The sequence below is a fragment of the Triturus cristatus genome, chromosome 5_1 (assembly GCF_964204655.1).
Source record: "Triturus cristatus chromosome 5_1, aTriCri1.1, whole genome shotgun sequence".
NCBI lineage: Eukaryota > Metazoa > Chordata > Amphibia > Caudata > Salamandridae > Triturus > Triturus cristatus.
The window spans coordinates 442,057,388-442,083,510 of NC_140587.1; the positions used below are offsets into that span (position 1 = coordinate 442,057,388).

General features: G+C 46.1%; 1 protein-coding gene across 1 annotated transcript in view; it reads left to right on the top strand.

Annotated features, from left to right (window-relative positions):
* Positions 1 to 26,123, top strand: part of INTS8 (integrator complex subunit 8) — a 724,118-nt gene that overhangs the window by 354,811 nt on the left and 343,184 nt on the right. Inside the window, exon 16 of the mRNA XM_085605229.1 lies at positions 15,618 to 15,819. Within this exon, the coding sequence (XP_085461355.1) occupies positions 15,618 to 15,819 (202 nt within the window). The remainder of the gene's footprint in view (positions 1 to 15,617; positions 15,820 to 26,123) is intronic.

The following is a 26,123-nucleotide window of genomic DNA, read 5'->3' on the forward strand; positions in this document are numbered from 1 at the left end:
CTCCATATCCATTGCCTATTTCAGGACTAAATATTGGGATAATATGGTTTCTGCAGTATGCTGTCATAGCTGTGGCATTGCAAGTATATGAAACCTAAGCATCATTTCGATTAACCACCACAAAGATGCAGCAGATCTGGAGCTTCATGAGTTTTATTGCTTCATTATCTCATTATTTCTGATTATCAGATTTTTTTTTTCCCCCACAATTTTTGGGATTACGTTCCCTGTCATTTCAAGAAATTATAACATCTGTAAAGATTTCAGACACCATCCGACTGTTTGGGATTGATACCAGAGACACATGTAGGAGTTTTCTCTGGCATGTCCTTTTAGTCCTGTGTTTGTTTTCATTTTCAACCTATCATAAAGTTTGAGGCCGAACATTTTCCTAACCTTACATCATCCTAAATAACCCAATAAAGGGGAAACCCAAATGGAGTTGTCTAAGAATGAGGATCATACAAACTTAAAAGGGATCTTTTTTAATTGACCATTCACCGTTTGAAGATACAAGTGTACTGTGGTCCCTTTTCGGTGCATTTCTATTTATGATTTATAAATTGCTTGGCTTCCCAAATAGGGTTTCTCAGCCCTGCAGAAGAAACAGAATTCAGCTGCATGGAAACCAACACAGCCCTTTAGTTTGACCTGTTAGTATAACCAAGTTTTGAGTTGTTACTGGAAAATTGCTTCCAAGGGACTGAGACGGAGTTGTAAAGGAAGGGAGTTCCATAACTTTGGTACCGGATATCTCAAACAGCACCCTCCCTGTCTCACATGCTACATCTGAGGAACCTGGGCCTGTCTGACTTTGGCCGAGCATAGGGATCTGGTGAGAAGAGAATGCACTTCCATACGCCTGAGATAATATGTTCCCAATTACATCAAACCTCTGTACGTTTAGCAGAGAGACTTAAATTGAATGCACTTCGCAATTGGCAAATAACTCAATTTCTTTTGTTGAGCAGTCATGGAGGCATTCTTGGGGGTGTGACCTTAGAGGCAAGTGTCTGCATTATGAATTGTTTGGATCATTCTTACGAAGGCCTTCGGCAGTCGCAATTGCAGAACATGTCTATAATCAGGGCAGACAGTGATCAGGGCCTGTTTGATAGTTTTTGGAGTGGAAGCTAGTAGATGCCAGAGAATCTTCCTGATACACCTTAGGAGACCAACTCAGCAGGATGTCACTTTATTGATCTGGTGATCCAGCCTAAGTTCACTGACTAGCTGGATTCCTAAATTCAATCACCAGACACACACAGTTTATAGTGAGCCAGGATACATGATGATACATGCTTTCAAGAGTCCAGCCTGGAGTGACAAAGGAGCAACCTCTGGTATACCAAGGTTTACAGACAGCTAGGACCTCTGTCAGAAATGAACATGCAGGCCCGCAAGCAGAAAAAAATAGAAATTAGCCACCCTGCAAAGAAGAAAAACAGATAGGGCAAGTAATAAACTCAAGCAGATTTTGGCCTAATGCCACGCAGCAACATGTCAGATTCTGTCCTTTCCTGTATTATTAACAGTTGTCGCTGCCAGGTAGATTTAGTGAATTGCCTGACAGACAATGAAGTAGTTTTTGGGGTTGTGCGGAGTCAGGTGGGGCCAGTGCCTGAGATGCAGTTGTGCACCAACACCTATGATCTGTTAAACCAAGCCTCTGCAGTGACAAAAACAGCTCTGCGCCACAGTGAGCACTACATCCTTGTATTAGGGCAGGCTGTGCGGATGATCTAGACAGGTGAGGCAGAGAATGGTAAGCCACAGTATCAACGTGTTCCACATTGCGGATTACAGTGACTGTAACTTTGCAGTGGCATACGTGCCAAGATTTTGTAATCAAAACGAGAGAGATTTTGAAAACAAATAATGGGAATTTATTTTTCTCATTGACCTTCATCAAAGTGGAAGTTTTAGATGGAAGACAGCTAAAATAAAGCACTTTTGGGCTTTAAAAATTGTGAGTCTTCTGCCTGAATCAGGTGTGTTGGAATGTATACAGTGGAAACATGCGAAGTGCATCCCATGCTGTGCGCAGTCGATAGAAAAAAGCAGGGTAAGGGTGTGCTCAAGGTAGCCCTCGAGCTCTAATCCATGATGCGCGCCCTACCCAGCTCAGCGGCCAGCATCAAGGATTCTCCCATCGCCTGCCGCTCTTTCTCCCCTCCTTCACAGTTCCGTTGAGGCCCTGGTGGTGAGCAGATACTTTCCCACAATTCTCCACACCCTACCTCTGCATGTGACAGTGACAGTTGAACAACAACACCGTGGAGGAGAATCTGTCGCCTGAGGCTAGCAGCAGGGATCACGAGAAGGTGAGCAGTTCTGAGCTTCTGCCAGTGTCACTATCAGCAAACAGCGTGTGGCTGACTCTGTCTGCAATATTCCCCTAAGGTATGCACTTAATCATTATGTTGTACAGGCATCAGCACATAAGGTACTTTAACATTATAAATGGTGCATTGATCTAGAGTGTTGTCATTATAAACATTATGAATAAATACTTTGGGTTGCCTATTGGAAGATTATGAGTTGACAGAAGGGCAATGCACAGGCCTCATTTCTTCATGTTTTGCTTTTGATTATTCTGGACTGGTACTTTAGATGTGGTGGTTCAGGCAGCACATTAATAGAGAGAGGGGTAGTGGTCTTTCTTCCTCATACGAGCCAGAGCATGAGTTAAGCCATCCAAATATTTGGCATGTGAATTGTGCAACAGACTTCATTTAAAAATAACAATCTTCAAAATCAAATAGTATGTATTCCTTCAGCATTTAGTAATTTCACTTTAGTATACTTGGTTTTATCACTGCGTGAGTGGCATTTATCAGGTATGATAGTTTCTAAACATGACCTTAGAAACAATCATAAACTGCCACACCACCTTCTTCCCTGGCAATGATGCCATATTGATGCAAGAGGCCTTGTCATGTTCGCTGATAAAAAGCCTATCACAGTATTATGAATGGAGCAAGACAGTCCATTAACCTATGGAGAAGAAAGGTTTTTGTACAGCTGAGCCCTGATCTGAATTATTTCAAAGTGCTCTCAAATGTGCTGATCGGAGTAAAGGAGGCACAGAAGTAAATACTTAGGATCACACAATTTGGTCAAGATAGAAGCTGGGTTTGTAACCTGTTTAACTGCTTATAAATTGTGCAATTCAGACACTGAGTATCTCCTTATGCCACATTTAAGAATAGTTATTTGAAAAGCTAAATGTAAAATGTCCTATCTTCTGTCACTGTAAGTTTCAGTTCTACTAAGGTCATACAGGTGTGGAGTATGCAGAACTTTCTTCACTTTATTCGTTAGAACAGTCTTCAAACCAACATTAAGAACTACATTTTCCATGAACCCAAGGGATAAAGGAAATAGAAAAATCTGTAACCAATCACAGTCCACAATATCCTTAATTATTCAGTGTTTCTCTGTATGCCCCCTCTTTCTTCATGCAACAGTAGCCAGTTTTTGTTTAAAGGTGTCATTCCGTGCAAAAAATTGAAATGCAATTTTTAAGTCATGCTTCCCATACCATTACAACATAACCTGCTCTTGATCTCGTCAAATGATTAAAGCATATAACACACAAATGTGCCTGAACATCAACATACCCTTCTGTTTATCCTGTACCCTTTACCTCAGGGTGGGCATACAAGAGTTTTTATCTTGATGGGTGGAATCATCCTTGCCTCTATGTCCGTAACAGAATTTAAACTTTCCGTCACGGAAGCTAGGACATTTTACATTCTGTATCAGCACTGGAGGCGAGGATTATTCTTGTTCAAAGCTTATCGACCACCAATGATGCCATATCCAGGACTGGTTTAAAATAGAATCTTTTAAATATGTAATCTGAAGACCTGTCTATGGCATTAATGATGTCTTTCATCCTCGCCCCCGGGAAAGAAGCCTTGGAGACCAATGCTCCGCTGGTCGAGCGTGTCACAGAAATAGACCTATCTATACCTGCCTCTTGTATAATCGGTTTCACCCACCATGCTATGATTGGGGAAGAAATCACCTTCAAAGGCGTGCATATGGAAATCAAGAGCTGATTTTCACATGGGGATCTCAGTCCTTAAGATATATTCTCGTAAGCCAGCAGGCATCTGGTCACACATATCTTGGGTGTATTATCAAAAGATGGAAAGGGAACTGTCCTAGATTTCATTTTGTTCTCCTCGAAATATGAAATGTATCTCCTCGCGGGCTAAAATCCCTACCTGTAATATCCAACGCCCAGACATCTGTCATTCGCCGATAAGAAAAAAGACACAACAGCATAGCCAGCTTACCTGATAATTGTTTCTTTGAGAGATCGCTATTACTATGCCACTATAGAAGGAGATTAAGAACTCTGTTCACATCCCACAAGGATGAGTATCGAAGTTCTGGGGAAAGAGACAACAGAATTCCCCTCATCAACTTGCTTACCAAAGGGTGTTCCTCTGCAGTCCTGGAGAAAGGCATTGGTTGCTGTGGCTAGGGGGGCCGGTCTCATGCTGAAGAACCTGTCCAACTGGTGATCAAACCTCAAAGTGAATAGTTCCACTGAGAAGCAGCCCCACCTGCTTTCCTTTTCGGCAAATATCCCTGGTTCAAACTTCCACAGACTCCTATCTTGTGAATTCCGTGAGTACCAATCTGCTACCTTGTTGGCTGTGCCCAGAAGATACTCCGCCAAGACCACAATATTGTTGCCCAGACGGAACTTCCAGTCTATGGTCTATGACTGGTAGCCCCCCCCCCCACCCATCCAAACAGATGGTCGATGTAGCGCACAGCTGACATGCTGTCCATTTTCAGCAAGACGCAGTATTGAACCCTCTTTCTGGTCCAACATTGGACCGTGAAAGGAACCCACCAGTAGGTCCAAACAGTTTACATTCAGTTGTTGCTCATGAGCAAACCACTGTCCTCTTGTGGGAAGATCTTCACAGCGTGCACAACCCCCAGAAACTTAGTCTGTTGGGCTGGTGTGGGCAGGGATTTCCTCTCATTGATGACAAAGCCGAGACCTTCCAGCATATGTACGGCTTTCTGAAGATACACTCACAGTCACCTCAGGCATTGATCCATCAATAAGATGTCACCCAAGTACATGATCATATGCCCTCCTTGGACTCTCAGATATTCCATGGCCAGCTTTAGTACTTTCTTAAAACACCACAATGCCAAAGAGAGGCTGAAAGGTAGCATTTGAAACTCGAGCCTCTGTTGCCTCTGAAGATTTGTGCCATTTGTCTGAGGGGGTGGATAGAGCGAGATCGTCGAATAAGAGTCCTTGAGGTCTAGACGAACCATCCCGTTGTCAGGCCTCAGAAGATCCCTCAACAGATTGATGCCCTCCACCTTGAAATGGCAGTACACCAGCCACTCATTGAATTCTTGTTGATTGATTACTGAATGCCCTCCACCCTTTCTCTTGTCCACTAAAATGAGGTTGCTCACAAACCTGCTTGGATGAATGACGATACGTGAGATCACCTCCTTTTGCTAGGTCTGCAACCTCTTGGTCAAGGAGGGAAGCTTCCAGCTCACAAAAGGACAGGGTTTTGGCCTTTGTGGTTGGAAAGGAATGCCACAGATGTGAGATGTGAACACCCTCTACGGTTTGCAGGACCCAAGCATGGGAGGTCAGTGCCCACCAATTTTGAATGAAGCCAGCCAGCGGGCCCCCCTACTTTTAGTAGAGAAAAATTGAGAATTCTCACCTGAATTAGATCCTTGAAGTGGCACTGCAGCTTTCTTCTGGCTCCACGTTGTTTCAGAAAACCACTGGGGTGGGGGGAACTTCAAACCAGGTCTGATCCTGCCAGTGGCTTCGTCGGGAGCTTTGACCTCTTGTCTGAGCTTGGGAGTAAAATTAACTGACCGAGCACCTTCTCCTATGACCAGCCCCTGCAAAAACCTTAGGCGCAAAGATTTTCTTTATTGAGGCCTGAGCCTTATCCAAGGATGTAAAAGGGGAGACAAACTTCTCCAATTCTGGGTGGAAATGAGCAGTCGATGCCCTTCTTCGGGTCGCGAATGTATTTACCTAGGAACAATGTCATCCCAGTATCAATCTCTGGAGTCATGACCACCTTGCCCTCCAAAGGGGGACAGGAGGGTTCTGACCTCTTTTTCTGAAGGCTTGCGGAGCCTGTCCATCAAGTAAGTGGCCACTTTTTTGGCCTGCGACGATTCTGAGGAGCCAGTGATGCAACAAGACTTCAGGATCTAATATTTCTGAGTGGAGCATAATCCTTCCCTCCAGTACTGACATAGAATTAGGAAATATGTGTAGCATGTTAAATCAGGAACAAAACGTCTTTCTGGAAAAAAGTGCACGTTAAGGAAAGGTAGGGCACACTATTTTTATACTGATATCACTGACTTCTGGCTCTGTAAAGAGATTTTGTTTCGTCCGGAAAGGTTTAACACCTCAGTTAAGGCAATTACAAGTTTTAGCAAAACAAAGGGGACTCACTTAGAGATTCCGCAGTTCTACAGTTATGCACTGAGACACAAGTAAATTGTAGAGCCAATCTGCACTCAGGCGTTTGAAACAAAGCTCACCCAGGTAACTGCCTTTTTTGCTCTTTCAATTAGCCTCTGGAAGAAGGGGGCAGCTATTCAAATGGACTGTGAAGTGATGGAAAAGTGCTCAGAGAGGAATGTAATACTAGTGATTTTCTAAATTGCCCAGTCACTTAACAAGGTATTTGAAAAAAGTGCGTCAGAAAGCCCATTCCCGAGCACTTTCCAGCACTTTAATAGGACTCCACAGCATCCTAATCCTTGCTCAAGCTGGAATTTAAAAAAGTAATACAGTGGAGCTCTTCCTCTGCTACTTCTCAGGCTGGGAGAATGGGGCTGCAAGACTGTGGGTGTCAGGCAGAAACGCATTAAAGATTTGCTAATGAGTCCAAAAGGACCTAAGGATGAGTCATAGCTAGATAAGTCACCCACCTCTGTGGTTCTAGAATGCTGGTAATTTATGTGAAGACTTTAATTTTATTTAACATGTCTGTTCTGCCTCTGCTGCAACATCAATTAGAAATAGTTTAAATAAGTTAAAATATTGTAGTGTTTTTTTGCATTTGCTGTTTTTGTTTGTATTTCCCATGTGTAAATACTAACTTTTAATGACTTGCCGTATTTTCTTATGGGCCTTTGCCTCTCTAATGCGAAGGATGTTATGTTTACGTCCTCCACATTACCTCTGGAATGTGGATGATATGAACGTCTCATACTCTGTATTTAAAGAGGAATTCTTCCGGTGCTTGCACGAGAAGGATTGAGTCTGTCAAAAAAAATGATTTCAGCACTTATTGAAGTAATTGTTGTGGCACTTTGATGTACCACATGCTTATGTCAGTGAAAAAAAGTGAAAGTACACTGCTATTAGGCATGGTCACTTTCACTGCTTCTTGCAGCATAACTCTCTCTCCCAAGCACTGATCAGCATGGGAGAGGTCCTGCTGGAAAGATGACAAGTTCTGTGCTTGGTGACTGTGATCTCCAAGCAGATATCCACTCACTAGTCATTAGGGAGGAAGGGGAGCAGCTCCCAAGGCATGGACAAGTGCTTCTCCCCCCAATTTGTAAAATTTAAACTGTCTTTCTGTCCTCTTGGAAGTGAGGAGGGGAGGATTTACCCCCCATTGCTCCCCCAGGGGGGCAGAAAACCTACTAGTCAGCAAGGCTAACTTAAACAAACATTTGCAGTGCTATAGGTCTCGCATTAGTGATTGTTTGAGCTAATAGCATTGCAAATGAAAAAATTAAGTAACAAAAGAAATTCCATGAAGCAAGGAAAGGGCTTCGTACCACAGGCTGTTACTAGGTGTTCCTGTGGAGTTTATTAGTATTTATTGATATTTTTTATTTTACAGAGTTTTATATAGCGCAAACTTGACCCGAATCGGGTATCAGAGCGCTTTACATAGCACTGGTTGCATTACATGAGGACACTTTTTTTAGGCACGGGGAGATTGAGTGATTTGCCCAGAATCACAAGATGTCCAGCGTCATTGCTGAGACTCGAACCCAGGTCCCCAGATTCAAGGTCGACCGCCCTAGCCGTTAGGCCAACTCCTCTCCCCATTGTTGTAAAGGGACCTCTATTAGCTGCATAAGGTACTGCACCCTTAATGCAATTCTCAGCTGCAATCTTTCTGTTTATAATTGCATTAAGGGTAAAGTACCTTATGTGGCTAATAGATGTCTCTTTATAACACCACAGGGACACCTAGTAATAGCCTGCGATACTGCACCCTTTACTAGCTTAGTGCATTTGTGGCCGCCATTAATAAATATAATGCGCAGCGTGCCCTGTTGCAGATTAACACTTTTATTTTTGCTAAAACTGTAGTTGGGTGAGCTGCGCAACCGCAGCCACCACTATTAATGATTAAGCGTGCGGCACGCCGTGCTGCTTCTGCAATGTACATAAGAGTTGGGGGAGCCGCACAACAGAAAGCAGAGCCGTGCGGCCGCTTTTAATGTTGGTGAAAAGCGCTGCATGTAAAGAATGTGACTTTTACAAAATGTACTTGTGAGAGCAGCACAAAATAAAAGAAAGTCACTAGGCCGCCATTAGTAAAGATTTAGCGTGCCGCATACTGGGCTGCTTACACATCGACTGGCGTGTCGTGCTTCTGAAATAAACATGTACTATTTAAAAAATGTTGTTGTGCGAGCCGCGCAAAATGTAATAAAGTTGCGCGGCTGCCATTATTAAATATTAAGCGTGTATCAAGCTGCGCTGTTTAAAAAAACATACACATACCATGTACACGCAAGCCATGGAGTTGTGCCTGCAACAGCATTAACAAAATTGTGCTCACCAAGTGTATTTGAAACCAATTGAGTAACAACACATGTAAAAGTGGGTGTCCTTATGGGAGGAAACAATAGAAAAGAGGGAGGTACTAAAGAGGGACAATGAGGGACTACTGAAAAAATAAACCAATGAAATACAAAGATTTAAAAAAAAAAAAACACTGACAGGAGCCTATAAAATACATGAGCGGAACATAGGCGGAGCCTCATGCCCATATCCTGAATACAGCATGTCTCCAAAAGACAGAGCAAGCTCTGCCTAGGCGAGACCTAAAAAATGGGTGGCATTGGGCAGTGCCGCCATGTCAGAAAGGCTTCACCAGTCTTTCTGTGCCCCCGAGAGGGCAGACTGGTGGTGTTTACCCTCAATCTGACCCCCTCCCCCCATGGGGAACGGTCAGACAGTGCTATAGAAACTAAATAGTTGGCAGGGGTTAACCCCACTCTGCCCCCTCCTGCCTACGCGGAAAGCCCACTAGACACCTGGGTATGTTTGCATATAAAAAAGGGAGTGGGGCAGCCCACCCTAGCATCTAACTATGCCCCAAGATTCTTTCAGGTGGGCAGACTTGGGTTGTTTATCCCTAATCTAACCTTCCCACTGGGGGACAGAAAGCCAATTGCCACTAGACAGCAGGGGAAATAAAGAGTAGGAGTTGTATGCCCTAGGATTGAACTGTGCCTCCACCACAAAATGGACCTAACAGTCTTTCTGCACCCCCCTGGTTTTACCCGAGGTTGCAAGGCTGAACGCCCACTTGACACCAGGGATGATAGTTAGAAAAGTAGACAGACCGATTTCTTTTTTAGGAAGATGAAAAATGAGGTGGGAGCATTCCTGCCCATGCATCATGCCTAATCTCCACTAATAAAGCCCAAAAGTCTTTCAGCCTTACTGAGGCCTAGAGCATCCTCAACCCCATGGCAAGCAAGAAGTTTTGATTCTTTTTGGTGTAGTTCTGATTTATGAGATGGCAGAGAAGATAGGTAATCTCAATTTCCCCTCACTTGCTATGGTGAATGGCTGCAGTATTTGGGCTGCAGATCGGCGGGCAACCAGAGAAATCTGCAAACCCTGAGAATTTTCTGAAACTTCAAGACTGAAGCAAATACAGGGTGGTGTGGCTTGCATGGCTCTTCCTATGTTTTAATACCCAGAATGCCCGGCATACCTGGCCAAAGTCATGCATTTTCCTCACATTTCTGTGAAGAAACATTTCAGAATCTGCGGTGATCCTCACATTTCTTACTTCCCAGCGTTTTCACACTTTTCCAGATAAAAATGGTACCCCACTTCTGTGGCTGAGCTTTTTGCTCAGAACTGCTGCAATCCGCACAATGACTATGAGGATAAGAATGATAAGGAGGTGGACTATTGCCTCTTTTTGCGTCATACTGGTGCTGGCCTTTATCTTGACACCTGATTCGACCCTTGATTTACCACATGATCCTCCTACTGATGAGAATGCTTCCTTAGAAGCTGATATCAGGGGTGCTGTAAAATTGGACTCCCTCTTCCCTCTGAGCAAACAACATCTAATTATTTTGTTGAGATCCTTTAGCCTGGGCCCTTTACTTCTGAGACCCTTTCTGCTTTTCAAGAAATCTTTGGTTGACCCTTTAATGGCAGCCTTTAAGAGCTTTGTGGCTCTTACTGTTAGCATCTCCATTGTGAGACGCTATAAACCAGCAAAGCACCTGGGGACCTTATGTCTACAAATCTAATGGTGCAAGTCTCCACTTATAAAGGTAGCCTGAACACTTCCTCTCTATTTCTCCACAGAGATGCGTGGGGACCCTTTGAAAGTTCTTTGCACAAACATTTCAAGATGGTTAGAACACACCAAGCAGATAAATATTCTGGCCTGGTATCCGGGAACTGGGTTGCCTGCGCTATGGGAATCAGTATTGTCATCTACAGGCATGCCTGAAAGTGCTCCACTGGTTTTCTGGGGATTCCAAGGCTTCATTAATGAAAATGCCCGTCAATAGAGCCTGGCTGTTTGGTGAAGAAGCTGACTCACCATTAGAGAAATATCACAATAGCCACATGTTCCTGGCTTTAGCTACTCCAGCATGCCAGTTCCACCAGCACTATTGGAAGTTCAGAAGTTGTTCCAGGGAGCCTTATCTTTTGTCACCATTATCCTTTGCAACTCACCTAGCAGCCCATACAGAGTTTTCGGGCTTTTAAATGTAGAGGCAAAGCTTAGAGGAGTGGGAAACAGCAATCTTCCTTCTCCTCCCCAATAAAACTGCTTTAGTTTGTTCCTGGGTGAATATATGCACCAAGTATGTGTGGAGGGTTGTTCAGCATTTCCTATTCCACTGGTGGGTCTTGCAGATTGTCCTAGTTTGGGGATACTCTAATCTTTGTCGATGTTCTTGCTTATTTATCCCAGATTCTGATGCTGGTTTTGGCAAGTCATACCTAATCCTGTCAAGGTAGATGGTTATATTACTTGTTATGGTTTTAATTGAGATAAAACTCAGACAGGGGCTCTGATATAACCCCCTTTACTTCCTTCTCCAACTCCTCCAAATGTAGAAGTTAAAGGTGATCACAATTCTGCAAGTTCTGCTGGCCTTTAACGAAGAGGACTGCTTGGTCTCCCTGGACTTTCAGAACACATTCTTTCATGTACTGATCCTATAATCCCATAGGAGAGACCTGCATTTTGTGGTGTGATCCATTCACTTTCAATTCACCATCCTACCTTTGGGCCTTACATTGGCTTGTGGGTCTATACTAAAGCCACATCATTGATTAAAGCTCATCTTTCGGTTGGGGCTCCGGAAACCAAATCCGCAGCTCCCTTAATGAGCAGGAGCCTGATGCAGTCACTTACCAAAGGGGTGGGGTTTCACACTGGTTTTGGCAATACTATTCCAGTCCTACTCAGTGCATGCAGTCAAACGTGTTTTTTTCTCTCTTCTATCAATCAATCAAGTAGTACTTGTATAGCACATTTGATCACCCGAGAGGGTATCCAGGTGCTTGCTGCAGGTCCAAGTCGAAGAGCCAGGTCTTGAGCTCCTTCCTGAAATAGGTCAGCGAGGGTGCGGTGCGGAGGGGGAGGATGTTCCAGGCTTTGACAGTGAGATGGGAGATCGAGCGTCCTCCATCGTGGCATATGAGAGGGACCTATGCAAGGGCGAGATGAGCAGTGCAGAGGGTCCTGGGGGGTCCGTGGAAGTGCAAGCGGTGGTACATGTAGGCAGGTCCTTGGTTATGGAGGGCTTTGTAGAAGTGGGTCAGGAGCTTGAAATGGCATCTCTTCTGGTCCGGGTGCCAGTGGAGGTTTTCAGGTGCTGGTTAATGTGGGTTCTCTTAGGCAGGTTGAGGATCAGTCTGTCGGCTGAATTCTGGATCGTCTGGAGTCTTTGCATAAATTCGGTGGTGGTGTCTGCATAGAGTGCATTGCCATAGTACAGTCAGCTGGTGATGAGGGCCTGAGTCATTCCAAAGGGCGGCGTTTGCCGCAGATCAGAACTTCAGTTCTGTATGTGTTGAGCTTCAGGCTGTTGTCCTTTATCCAGTCTTAGACGTTCTTCATGCAGTTGTGGAAGTAAGTGTTTGTTGAGGTGGGGTCGGCTGAGAGCGAGAGGACGAGCTGAGTGTTGTCGGCGTAGGAGATAATGTTGAGGCGGTGTTGAAGGCTGCGGAGAGGTCACAGAGGATCAGGGCAACTGATTCACCTCTGTCTATAAGGGTGTGGATCTCATCTGTTGCAGCGATCAGAGCTGTGTTGGTGTTGTGGTTGGCTCTGAAACCTTATTGGGAAGGGTCCAGTAGGTTGTTTCTCTCCAGGTGTTTGGTGAGTTGGAAGGTGATGGCCTTCTCGAGGACTTTGGTGGGGAACGGGGGCAGGGAGATGGAGCAGTAGTTCTGGAGTTTTGCTGGGGTCTGCAGAGGGTTTCTTGAGGACAGGTCTGACCTCCTCGTGTTTCCATGAGTTGGAAAAGTGGTGGTGGTTATCGAGGCGTTGAGGATGGAGGTGAACTGGCAGCTGATCGATTTTTCGCGGGCTCGTGGATTGGTGAACTCTGATGATGAAGAGTTCCTTGGCTTGGTTGGTGCTAGTCTCTATCCATTGGGTCAGGGCTTCCTTTTTTGCAGCTTTGATCTGGTGGTGGTAGTCGTTGAGGATTGATTTGAAATTGGCTCTGTCAGTGTGGTTTCTGCTGGTGCACCATCTTCTTTCTAGTTGTTTGCACCTGTGTTTTGACGTGCTGAGTTCCGGGGTGTACCATCTGGCTTGTTTGGAGGGTCTGTGTGTTTTGGCTGGTTTGGTTGGAGTGACTCAGTCGGTGGCGCTGGTGATCCATTTGTTGAAGGTCTGTACTGCTTCATTCAAGTTGGTGGGTTCTTTGAGTTGTGAGGTGCTGAGGGTTGCTGAGTGACTTTGGACCAGCTGCGGAAGGGGGTGCTGTGGCTTTTGGGGGTGGTGCGGGTAAGTCCGGCGATGGTGTAGTGTACAATGGAGTGGTCTGACCAGGTGAGTTCCAAGGTGTGGTTGCATCTGATTCTGTTGCTGGACATATAGATGGGGTCCAGTGTGTGTCCTGCTTTGTGCGTGGGGCCGATGACCAGCTGCTTGAGTCTAATGTTGTCCAATCTTTCCAGGAGGTCAGTGGGGTCGTCCAAGTGGAAGTTGAGTTCTTCCAGGAAGACGTTGCTTTTGGATTCGATGGTGAGCGGGGTGATGAATTACGTGATGACATCGCTGTGGCCGGTTCGTGGTCCTGGCGGTCTGTACACGAGGGTGCCTCTAATGGTGATTTTATCATCGGTGAGGAGCTGGCAATTCATGTGTTCCACGATTGGCGTGGTGTCGTCTGAGATCCTGCAGGTGATTGATTCCTTGTGTACAATGGCAATGCCGCCTCTGTGTCTGTTGGTGCGATCGCGGTGTTTCATCTTGTAGCCGGTGAGTGTTGCCGTGGCCGATACAGGGGTGAGCCAGATCTCTAATGAATGTCACGTTGGGGTCAAGGGTGGAGATGGTGTCCCAGACTTCAGTGGCATGTTTGTAGAGTGATCTGGCATTGATCAGGAGACCGCTGTTTTGTTCTGGGGCAGTCTCGGCCTCGGGGCTGGTGGTTAGTGCTGGGGTGGAGGTGAATCGGCAGTGGAGGCAAGTGAAGGGTCCTGCTGTGGAGCGAGGTAATGTGAGGCAGCAATTGTTGTTGCATCCGGGGTCCAAGGCACGAAGGTCAGCAGCGGAATACCTGTGGGAGTGCAGCGGAATACCTGTGGGAGTGCAGTGGGCCAGGGTAAGTGGCACTATGCGAGGTCCAGGTGCGGACGGATGCAGACAGGCTTGCCTTTGGCACAGCAGCGCAGTGGCCTCCATAAGTAGTCCTGGGAGGGGCTGGCAGGGAGGGCAATGAGCAGGGAAACGACAGGAGCGGTAAAAACGTCAGAATAATTGCGCAATTACTGGCAGAGCATGTGCCCAAGAGAAATTCTAAAATGCAAAAGGCCAAAGTAAATACCAAATAAATACCAAAAACAACTACAATTAGAATTACAGTTATTGTCGTTTCAGTGCACAGATGCACTGAAACAATCTGGGGCAAGAGAACCAACGAGCGGCCACCTGACCACAGGAGAGCGACTGGAACTGGCGGCATGGGGGCTGCAAGCGAGGCAGCAGAGCCACGGACCTTGACAGTGACAGCGGGGATGGCGCAAGACCAGGGATCAAGGGCTACTCCACTTCTAACAAGTGTTTGGTTACATGCTCAAGCACAGCACAGTGCTTTGTAACCCTTTTCTTCTAGCATCGTTTCTCCTTTGGATCTTCTTACAGCAGAAAGCAGTTCACAGTACTTTCAGACTTCTAGAGAACACACACTGAGTAGCCTTGCGAGATGTCACTACATGTCGGGTCTGGTGGCTTACTGGACTAATGCGTCCACTGTAGGGACCTGTGTTAGAGCTCATGGTCACAGGTTCAGCCTTTCATCCTTCTGAGGTCGATAGAATGAGTACCATTGTGTTGGATAACAATAAACCTGTGTTATTCAGCGTCAAGATACCCTTCTGTGTGAACGTGTGCTTTACAAATACACGTTATGTTAATTTATGTTATGTTAGATGTGTCACTGTTAATAGAAGCAAACACATCAATAATTGAGCCATGTATTGCAATATCAGCAGTGGCAGTATGTTTTTACATCTCCGGTCATATGTACCAGGACAAGCTCAAAATATAGAGACAGCTAGTGCCCTGTCACATCTTCGAAACGGTCCGTTTTAAAATATGCAGTATTGTGTAGAAATGTCTCAGTTTCCTTTCATTACTCGATGCCTCCTGACAGTCAGTTAGGCCATCTATCTAACAGACCTTTGTGATTAATGACTCGCCCCAGCTTACTCTGTTGAGTTTGATATTCTTATTTTCGTTACTTGCCTTCTCCATAGTTAATCTTTTTCCCTCCAAAATATTTGGAATAACTGAGGTAATGTTTTTAAAAATGAAGTGTTTTCCCAGAACCGATGAATGTGTTCGTATTTGTGTGAGCCATTTTTCCACCTCAGTGAGAAGTAGAAGAGTAAATCACTGCTACAAAGGTGCCCCGGAATTCAGATACATTCAGCAGTGCATTGCTATGTTGCATGTATGTATGTAGGTGCCCACAAGTGTATCTTTGCTAGTATTCTATTACATCACACACCAGCTATGCTTTGTCCTGTACTTTTTCATGCTTATAAAAAATATTTTGTAATTCTTGTATTGCTTATTATAGTTTTTTCATATTTCTCCCAGGATTTTGTCCGTGCAAAGCAGATATTTTCTGCCTGCCTGGAGCTGGTAACAGAGTTCTCCCCTAAGCTGCGGCAGATCATGCTGCATGAGACCCTGCTTCTGGACGTCCGCACTCATGAAGCTAGAGCAGGTCCTTCTGGAGAGCGCCCTCCTGCAGAGCTGATCAGCAGGATACGAGGTTACCTGGAAATGAGACTCCCTGGTATGAATGCACTCAGTGTCTTTTACATAATTTATCTGGCATTGTTGGTCACGACTAACTTGGTGAAAAGTGTATTGGGTATTAATCAGATCTCTGTAGAGCATTAAGGTCGCAATGTGAAATCAGTGTGAACAAGTAAAGATATTTTAATAAAAGAAGCTAATATATTTTCTAGGTAAATAAACCCTTTTTCATTAATACATCAGAATCTGAAATGTCAAGAATTTCAATAATTAAGACCATGTTTCGGGGTAAAGTATGGAAGGTTTATGATATGCCTTCATGACATTGGCGATTCTCCATGGGACGTTAGGCACCCATGAAAAGTGTTGGAAACACTTTTATCAGAGCCATCCTCAGGTAGGCTCCATTTTTAGGTCTCGACCTTGCTATCGCGTAAGCGATGGCAAAGCGAGACTATAGAAAGCGGGTTTGAAAAGTGCTCCCAAAAAGCGGATTGCATGGCTAGCACGCGCAAAATCACGCGCATCGTGCCGCCATGCAATCCGCCTTTTGGGAGCACTTCAAAGGGTCCGCTCCCCCGCCTGGAATGCGCTCCCCCACCCCCAAGCGCGTGCGCCCCACGCTCCGCCGGGCTTGTTTTGTTTACCATCTGGTTGTTGTCGACACAGTGAGCTTCATCTTTTAACATGGCGGGCACCAATTCTTTTTAATTCACCCCCTCACTTAGCGCTCCGGGACCAAGGACCAGAGAAAGTTCTGTGTGTTACTGCAATCAGACACACGCCCACAAAAAAGTATTACAGCTAGCACGTGGACTGTTTTAACTTACAGATGTTAGTTTGTTGTGTTTGGCAGTCCGTGGGTTGCACTGGACTGACAAGTGGAGTTGGCGTCCAACCCTCATAATGCGTGCGAGGCACCCTAGATGTACGAGGTGTTTGCGACGATCGAGACTGTGCAGAGAAGTATAACCCTTCTTTACTCCAGTCTTTTAACCCCTTCAGTGCCCATGACGAGATAGTCTCGTCATGGAGCGCGGTTGCGCTGTGCCCATGACGAGACTATCTCGTCATGAACCCCGCCCGCTAATGCAACGCCCGGCACAGGGCGTGGAAAGGGCGGGGCACTGAAGAGGTTAAATGTGTGTGATACTGTTAGGCGCATGCATACATTTGTGCCCTTTGCTTTAAATCCTGTAACCACAAAACAACGCATTGCAAATGCTTGTTATTTAAAAGCATATGCGCACTCGGGGTGAAATCACTTTACACATTGTGTGTGTCTGCATGCACAGATTTCCTGTATAGGCTGGTTCCGGTTTGGTGAGTGCATATGTAGTTACGCTCGCTACAATTAATGTTGCAATGCCTTTAACTTATATGTTTTGTGTAGCTTCTTATTTTGTTTTGAGACCGTGCAACCTGAGGCACAAATGAATGCTAGAGCCACTTAAACACTCACCAAAAGTTAGATGGACTATGGAATGGGATTTACCACACGTGGAAAATACCATTATCACATATCTCTTAATTCCAATCCCTTTTTTTTGCCCAGGGACAGGAATTTAACTTTACACTTTAAAGGCGGGCGTAAGTGTAAGACTTGATAGCAATCAACTGTATTGGGCGTCTGGAAATGTATCTCTGTTGAGCTTGGCATGGTTATATCACAGTTACCTTAACCGCCATACTGTGTCTTCCATGATTATGAGTATATATCACCGAGCATTATAAATAACGCCCTTGCTGCAAAATAATTTGCTCCGATAAAATTAAGTTAAAAAAACTCTCCATTCTGCCCCTAATATTGGTCTAAATCTTGAGAAAGCTGTTTATTTTTGCTGTGTATTGTACACCAGGAGATAACGTTTGAATTGATTTTAAATCCAGTCTATGTTAATGTCTATTTGTCTGGTTTTACCGACCACATCAGAGTTTGTATCTACACTCCCGTTGCTCTGTCACAGCTTGGCTGGTATCAGAAGGCAGAGAACTGTATTGTTTTTAATTGTTTTCTTTTATGCCTCTCTCAACCACAACTTTATTGTCTTGCAAGCCTCATGTAATATATGTATTAAAAAATACATACTGCTCCTCCATTGCTTCCTTTAGGCTGTTCTCTGGTCTGCAGGATCAGTCCCCAACATCAAGATGTTACTGTGGTTGCTCCCAAGGACCTGGGCGGATGTGGTCATAACTCCCTTGTTGTTTCCATCTAACCTTTTGTAGACTCAGGTTAGCAGGAGTAAGTCCTGGATATAATGCACGCTTCATCAGCATAAAGATGTAACAGTGCTTGCTCCTAAGGACCTGTGCGAATGTGGTTGTAACTCCTTTGTTGTTTCCTGTTATCCTATTGTAGACCGAGGTTAGCAGGAGTAAGTCATTGGTATAATGAATGCATCACCAACAGCAAGATGTGATAGTGCTTGCTTCCAAGGACCTGGGCGGATGTGGTCATAACTCTAGTGCGGTTTTCGTTTACCCTTTTCCTTCCAAGAGCTGGAAATATTGACTCACAAGTAGATGGGGGCCTGAGCCGTTCTGCTCTAATCTTTTCCTCACAAACTCACAACCACACCCTGATTCCCTTTCCGTCTCATATTCCTTCTCCCCTGCCCCATTCTTCCCTAGCCATATCTTTCTCCCTGTCACTCACGCACACTTGCTCTAAACCCTCTTTCACTCTCTCTGTCTCTCACACACATATCCTGCTCCAATATCACGCTTTCTCCTGTCATTTGTGTTATTTTCCAGCTCCTCTCCCTCGTAACCTATCGCTATTGTCCTGTTTCTACAGCCCCACAAGAGTATACGAATGGCAACAGTCCTATGAAAATGTGATCACTCCACTGCAAACAGAAAAACAAAAGTAAACAAGCATTTGCAATGCAATAGGTCTCGCATTTACGCGAGTTTAAGCTATTGGCATTGTAAATGACGATGCCTTTTATTTATGTTTGAAAAACGAAAACGCAAATAAAAGCCATTGTTATTTGCAATGTGAATAGCTCAAACTCGCGTAAATACGAAACCTATTGCATTGTAAATGCTTGTTTTTCAAGCAAGGGATGGGCGAACTTGCAGCGGGATCTTTCAATGTAGTGCATTGTATGTCTGATCACCATCGCAACACTTTATCGTCCCACTGTAGATCAAAGCTGACGCCAACAAACTTAATCATTCTCACTCAGTTTTCAATCTCCCCATCGTCCCGAAATCAAACAAAGAACAAGTCACACACCAGCTACAAGTGTACTTCTAGCAGTATGGGACAGATACACATATATTTCTTCTGTATGTTGATGTGACTTCCTGTGTATTGAAGTGCGCTTTTTAATGGGATAGGCTGAAGTCAGGATGGAGAAGTACATCCACATCGGAGAGGACCATAACTTGTATAGTAGTTCCAAAGTTTGTATCAGGGTTTAAGGGTAGCACTAAATGGTTGTGAGAGTTAGTTGTTATTCTGTGTATTCTTGGCCATGTGGGTTTTGAATGTAGAGATAAAATTCAATGAGGAAGTTGGATTTGGCACCCATCTGCCCTCCCCCGCCGCCGCCCCTTCTATTCCCCTACTCGCCAACAATACACAAATGGACAGGAACCATGATGACCTTGGCCACATACGAAAGACTAATTTACAAACTGAACAATCAAGTCCACCTCTTTGAGTAGATCTGGATTCCAGATTTGAGGGTGATCCATACCAACGTTAAAGAAGTTCAAAGCTGACCTGAGGCCAACGCCTGGTGTATAGTGAAACCCTTTGATCTGAGACGTACAGACCACTTAAGGGAGGACGATGTTACGGTAACATCTTCCTTGAGAAGGCAGACAATCTTGAGCATGAATAATATATTCTCTCTCTTTATCTACTTCTTTTCCTCTCTTTCTTTCAGTCATTTTTCTTGAATTACTTCAGCTGAGACTTTGCTGTGAAGGCCACCTTGAAGCATAAGCCCGAGTTACATTGTACACGCTCAGACTGTATTTTGAGGCCATACTATGACTGTATCTTCATTCTTTATTGTAAAATTGTATTAGATGAGTTGGCAATCGAGGTCATTGACAACCCATAGTTATGTTGCATTTGTCGTCCTCATCATGATTATCAAATAGCTGTTCTTAGATTAAAAAGACATGCAAAATAAATGCAAACACATACCTTAAAAATGTACTTTACAACACACAAAATTATACAAAAATATGCTGGACAATCTCTCATCTACCAACCCACAAATGCAGATACATTTCATCTGTGTATGTCATTATTGATTGGCTGTTCATAATCCAGTCTCAGGCTAGCATCTAGTGTGTCTAAGCTGCCAACTCACCCTACACAGAGTCTTTCTGGCATATAACTATTCATAAACCGACCCTGAATGCATAATAAAGAGTAATAGCTTATTCTGCCACATTAATGTATTTTGTCCGTTTTTCCCACAGTATGACTATACATTCAGAGACTGTATATACTAATGTCTCATTAAATGGCATTCTGCACATTAACAGTGCAGGTGCTGTACCCAGAAACCTGTGCTGCTTTTAGGGCTAGCTTTAGCCAGTATATCCTTGTTGCCAAGTGCAGAGGACATTGTAGTAGAAAGTGCTTAATCATTTCTTTTTTGTCCTTCTAAAGCGGGCCATTTGGCCTAGCTATTAGTGTTTGCTCCCCCGTTGCATACAAATTATGCTAATCTCAAAATCCTACATTTGACACTCAGCTGCAAGAATGTATGACATTGTTCTGCATTCCGTCCATCAATTGTTCTTTTTGCAGGTGAATGTATGACATTGTTCTGCATTCCGTCCATCAATTGTTCTTTTTACATTGGTCACCCCGAGTGGGACAGGTATGCCCAGGCGTGGTTCCCGTGCTCTCCGTGCCACTGGAGTCAAGCTATCCTGGCTGATGAGGGCAGAAAGCCCGAAACCTGTCCTAGGATGCTTGTTTCCAGTCCAGGGCGCACCTGGCCTGGCAGTTCGGGCTGGACTGTTCCCATTGGGCGCAGGGTCAAGACTGATTTGCATATGGCTGGGTCCAAACTGGAATGGCATAATGAGCAAAAAACGATGGATTTAGGCCTAGATCTCTGTACTGGAGTGAACGTATGACATTGTTCTGCATTCCGTCCATAAATTGTTCTTTTTGCAAGAAATAGACAGGCATAATTACATCAAACTATAATTCTCTTCCCTCATATGATTTGACTTCTTATGTACAGACATGTTCATTTCCAATCGAGTACGTACCTTGTCCACCCGGCTTCAACTAAGGCACACCGTTTTTATTCGATCTTGCAGGTAATTATTCCCATCATTTCCAATAATGCATCAATCCTGGATCATTTATGGAATTCTCAGTACATTTAAACCAGGCAAGCAAATCTGAACCTAGGGCCCAGTATATTCTTAAGGCTCTGTATGCCATAAGCCCTATAGTTTTGCCAAAGCAATAAGAGCTTCAGTGCCTTTGAGACCAAATTCCACCAGGGGGCATATTATGTATTAGGGCGCAATTTCCCTGTTTGCGCCTTGCGCACTTTAAAACAGGAGCACCGGGGGGGGGTGGCGGGGGGGGGGGGGTTGGCTTGATCGGCCATCGTGGCGGACGCAGCTTAGTAGAGGTCTGGTCCCCACGGCATTATCTGCCGCATATCCTACAGTATCCTGGCTCGTAGACGACTTACCTTGCCTCGTTGCCTCCCGGAGAAGACCGGGCGCGTGGCGGTGTCATCGGCTGGGCGCCCGGCGGGGGATTGCGGAGTTCTCCCTCGCCCGCTCCTCTGGCTGGTATCGATCGCTGCTCCTGCACCGCGGCCCGCTCGGGCCGGATGGAGGGGACGGCGGCTGTGGTCCTCGCGGCAGGGGTCATACTGACGTCCTGGGGCCTGGAGCGGATGAGCCCAGTGCTTTTGGTGTGCGGCCCCAGGGTGCGAAGTTGCGCGGATCCCGGCGCGCCCCCATCGACCTCTCGGCCGCCATCTTGCTGGCAGGGCCTGGGGCGCGTCTCCACGCCGGCGGATCGGCGCGGCCTGGCTCATCGCGGCGCTCCTGGGTGTTCTGGTGAGGCCGGCGGAGTTGCCCTGCTGTGGGGTGACCGCAATTGTACTGCCTGCTTCTCCTGCTGTGGGTGACGCTCCTAAAAAGATTGCCCGGATGTTCTCCTGTGGCTGCCCTGGGGGAACTGTACACACATGGGGCACTGACAGGAGTCTCCCGACGGTGAGTGGCCTGCCGTCCTTTCATTACCTCCCGGCGCTGGCGGCCTCTGTGCTCGGGGGCCTTTTCCTGCATGCTGTGGGGCGCCTATGCTACCATCGCAGTGATTGAGGGCCGTACCTATGCCATTTCACCGGCAGATTCCTCAGGCGAAGACGGCCCTGGGCTGGAACACAAGGGCCTTGAGTGGACTCTGACTGTGCGTGGGGCAAAGGGATGCGGTCCTCCGCCTTCAGCCCGAAGAGCCCGGTGAACTTCAACTTGCCCGGGTGCTTGTTCTGTGCGCGGGTTGGAGGTGGGCGCCTCCCCGCGGTCTCCTTTTCAACCCTGATTTGCTACCTTGGTTATGGTGCACACTCCGTGACTGTATCCCACTGGCCTTTGGCATTCAGTCCTTTGCACAGCCTGCGGCCATATATCCAGATGGGCAAGGGGGGGCCCGGCGGTGCCAGTCCAAAGCAGGACACCATGGACCAATTTCCCATGGCTACCGGGGGCGCTACGGGTGGGGATGGGGGCAGCTCTGCTCCGGATAACGCTGCCCTTCTGGCTGCCATCAACAATGCCCGAGATATGCTGGACGCAAAAATTGGCGCAGTGGGATTAGAGGTTTCCTTTCTCCGTCAAGATCTCCGCAAAGCAGTAGACCGGATCACAGTGGCGGAAACTAGGGTCTCAACGGTGGAGGATTCGGTAACCTCACTCCAAAAGAAAGTCAATAAGCTGACTGTCGTCACACAGGAATTGGCTTCTAGGGTGGAGGATGCGGAGGGGCGGGCCCAGAGGAACAACCTGCGCTTCGTGGGCCTGGCCGAAGGTTGTGAAGGGTCATCTATGATGGACTTTATAACTAAATGGCTTAAGGATATCCTGCCCCCTGATTTCCTGTCCTCTGCTTTCATCATGGAACGGGCGCACAGGGCCCTGACGCAGAGGCCCCCGCCGGGTGAGACCCCGAGGCCAGTTATCGCCAAAATCCTGAACTACGCCGACAGGGATGCTATCCTACGATTCGCCAGGACACTTAAAGACAGCTTTGTATATGAATCTAGGTCTATCATGGTCTTCCCGGACTACACACGCTTAGTCCAGCAACAACGCCAATCCTTTATGGCCGCGAAGCGTAGACTTTGAGAACTGAATGTACAATATATGTTGCTGTATCCGGCTCGCATGCGGGTAATCTATAATTCCAAGTCCTATTTCTTCGACACCCCGGAGGCGGTCTTTGAATGGGCCGATGAGCGCCCACGGATCCGTGTGGGTTCCCCGTCGGCCTTGGATTCAGACTCCTCTCGCAGCTCTAGATCTCAGCGGCCGTGACGCAACGATTCCCAGAAGCGGTGGGGCCCGGGGCCAGAGAGGGCTTCGCCGAGCTCCGGGCTACCGCCCTGATGGCTTCCGTCTACTCCAGTTCCCCAACGGTGCTTGGTAAGACAATGTGTTTTTCTGAAACTTTGCATAAGAGATGTCGTCTTTCGAGGTAGCGTGAGGCCTGCTTCGCGGGCTGCTAGGCCATGACTGTTCTGCACCTCCCGGTTTCTTATGTTGAGTGGGTGCGTTGGGTACCTTTGGTGTGGTACCGGAGGGTCCCCAGTTGGGGGTCCTTCGTCCTCTATACCGCGACAGATGCTTCTTGTTTCTGGTAGTGTCGGATGGGGGGTGAGGGGGGTCTGGTGTTCTCTTTTTTGAAAGTTTGATTCATTTTGTTTATGTTCGGCTCATGCATACAGGCAGTGTGTTATGTTACATATGGTCTCTTATACAGATCCCTTGCTTTATTCAACATCTTTCCAAGACTCAATGGCGTCCGGTGAGGCATATCTCCTTGGGGACTTAACGGTGGTCTCCTGGAATGTTCGAGGATTACTAAATAAGGTGAAACGGGGGGCTGTCTTGCGACAGGCAAAGAGATATGGGGCAGATATCCTGCTTCTGCAAGATACCCACATGCTGGGCACGAAAGTTCCGTGCCTTGCTCGGTTTGGCTTCTATTACATCTACCATGCGGGTTTCATGAGGGGTTCCAGAGGGGTGGCGGTCCTTATACACCGCAGAGTCCAGTTTCAATATATAGCACATAGAGCAGACCCTGGGGGCCGGTTTCTTTTCGTCACGGGCAAGGTACATGGGGAGCAGGTCACCATAGGGAGTATCTATGCCCCTCCACCTCTAGACGCCACCTTCATTGACAATTTATTGGGGGTCTGGGGATCCTTTTCACCTGGCTTGACCCTGATGGGGGCCGATTGGAATGACACGATGGGACCCTCCGATAGACAGCGCACCTTAGATACCCCTATACCTCAGGGTCCAACTAAGCTGCATACCTTAGCGTCGACACTAGACTGGGCAGACATATGGCGCGAACTCCACCTACGGAACATGATTACACATATCTGTCTGCGGTCCACGGATCACAGTCTCGACTCGACTATTTTTTTGTTCCGCGGGTATTTCTCCACAGATTCTCCCAGGTGCAACACAGGCGGCGAGGTCTGTCCGACCACTCCCCGGTCACATTGCGCTTTCACACGTGCTCACGCAGGCCTCCATTCCGCTGGCGCATGTCTCCTTGGCACCTCCGTTGTCCGGCATATCAGGACATGCTCAACGCAGCGATCACTACATATCTCGCCGACAATGGCCCATCCGCCCCCTCGAACACTACCCTTTGGGAGGCTCTTAAGCCGACCGTGAGGGGTTCCGACATTAGCTACCGCACACAGGAGAAAGGGAAGCACCGCGAGCAACGCGCCACCCTTGAAGCGCGCCAGACGTCCTTATCTGCCCAAGTCAGTGCTAATCCCTGCCCCGTCCTTCGCCGGAACTTGCTTCTAGCACAGCAAGAACTACGTCAACACCTCCTGGATGAAGCCAAGGCGATTTGGGAGGCATCTCAACATCGAATATATCAGTGGGGGGACAAGTCAAGCATGTCCCTTCCTCTTTCTCCCTCTTCTTCATTCATAAAGCAAGTTCAAAATCTGATGGGCCATCTCCACCTTTCATCTTTCTCACGTTAATAAATTATGTACTGTTAAACAGGGTAATAATCACACTTGTTTTTATATATATTTGAATGGTGCAGCAGGTGCAATGGCACAAGGCGAAAAAGTTGTCAGAACTCCTCTAAACACCTAATATTGCTATATTTTACTACTAGACGGGCAGTCAAATTGCAGTTACCTTGCAGTTGAAAGAGGCTTTATTTAGATGGTCCAGTAGGTGTGGTGACACTGGGGCCCAAAGCTGTAGGAGCCCCTCAAACCACCAACTATTGCAATATTTTACTACTAAACAGGCAGTCGCAAGTGCTCTACAACATAGCTGAAACACATTAACAAAGCCAATAACTCAGGCAAAACACTTATAAGGTCCCAAAGGCGAGACCTATTGGCTGTGCCAATGTTTGTTATATATAAGCACAGTCTCCAACATTGTTCTTAACTTTTGCATTTGTGCTTAGTCCTGGTCTGTAGCTGAGTAATTGTAATAGAGCCATTCTTGGATCAGGGCTTGTTTGCTGCTGTTCACAAAGAGGATGGCTTTTGTATTTAATTATTATTCTTATATAGCATATAAACCTAAGCCTCAAGAAGAGGTATCTCAACGCTGACAAAACTGTTTTTTTATTTTTTTTTAGCTGCGATATTAATACCAGGACCAAAGGCAAGCTGGGCGACAAACCTACTTTTTACTATTGAAGAGATATGTTTTAACCCCTTTTTTAAATATCCGGAGGTCTGGTTGAGAGCGCAGATGGATAGGCATTTTGTTCGAAGCTGCAGGTGTTAACACAGAGAACATCTCCCACCAGTTCTGGTATTTGTAAAGTTTGGGACGTCAAGCAGAAATTTAGATGAGGATCTCAAATGTCTAATGGGAATGTGTCTGAAGAACGTGTCCTTCATGGAGTTGTCGGTCTTATCACTGTAGACTGGATTATGACAAATACAGAGGGCTTTGTATAGGCTTCTTTTTTAAAAAAAAATCTTTTTATTGCATAAACAAAAACAAAAGCAACAGAAACAAAAAACAACAAAGCGCAGTGCAATCTCTATAATGTCCAGTATTCCCAGTGCAGTAGTACAACAATTGTCATATCGTTTCAAT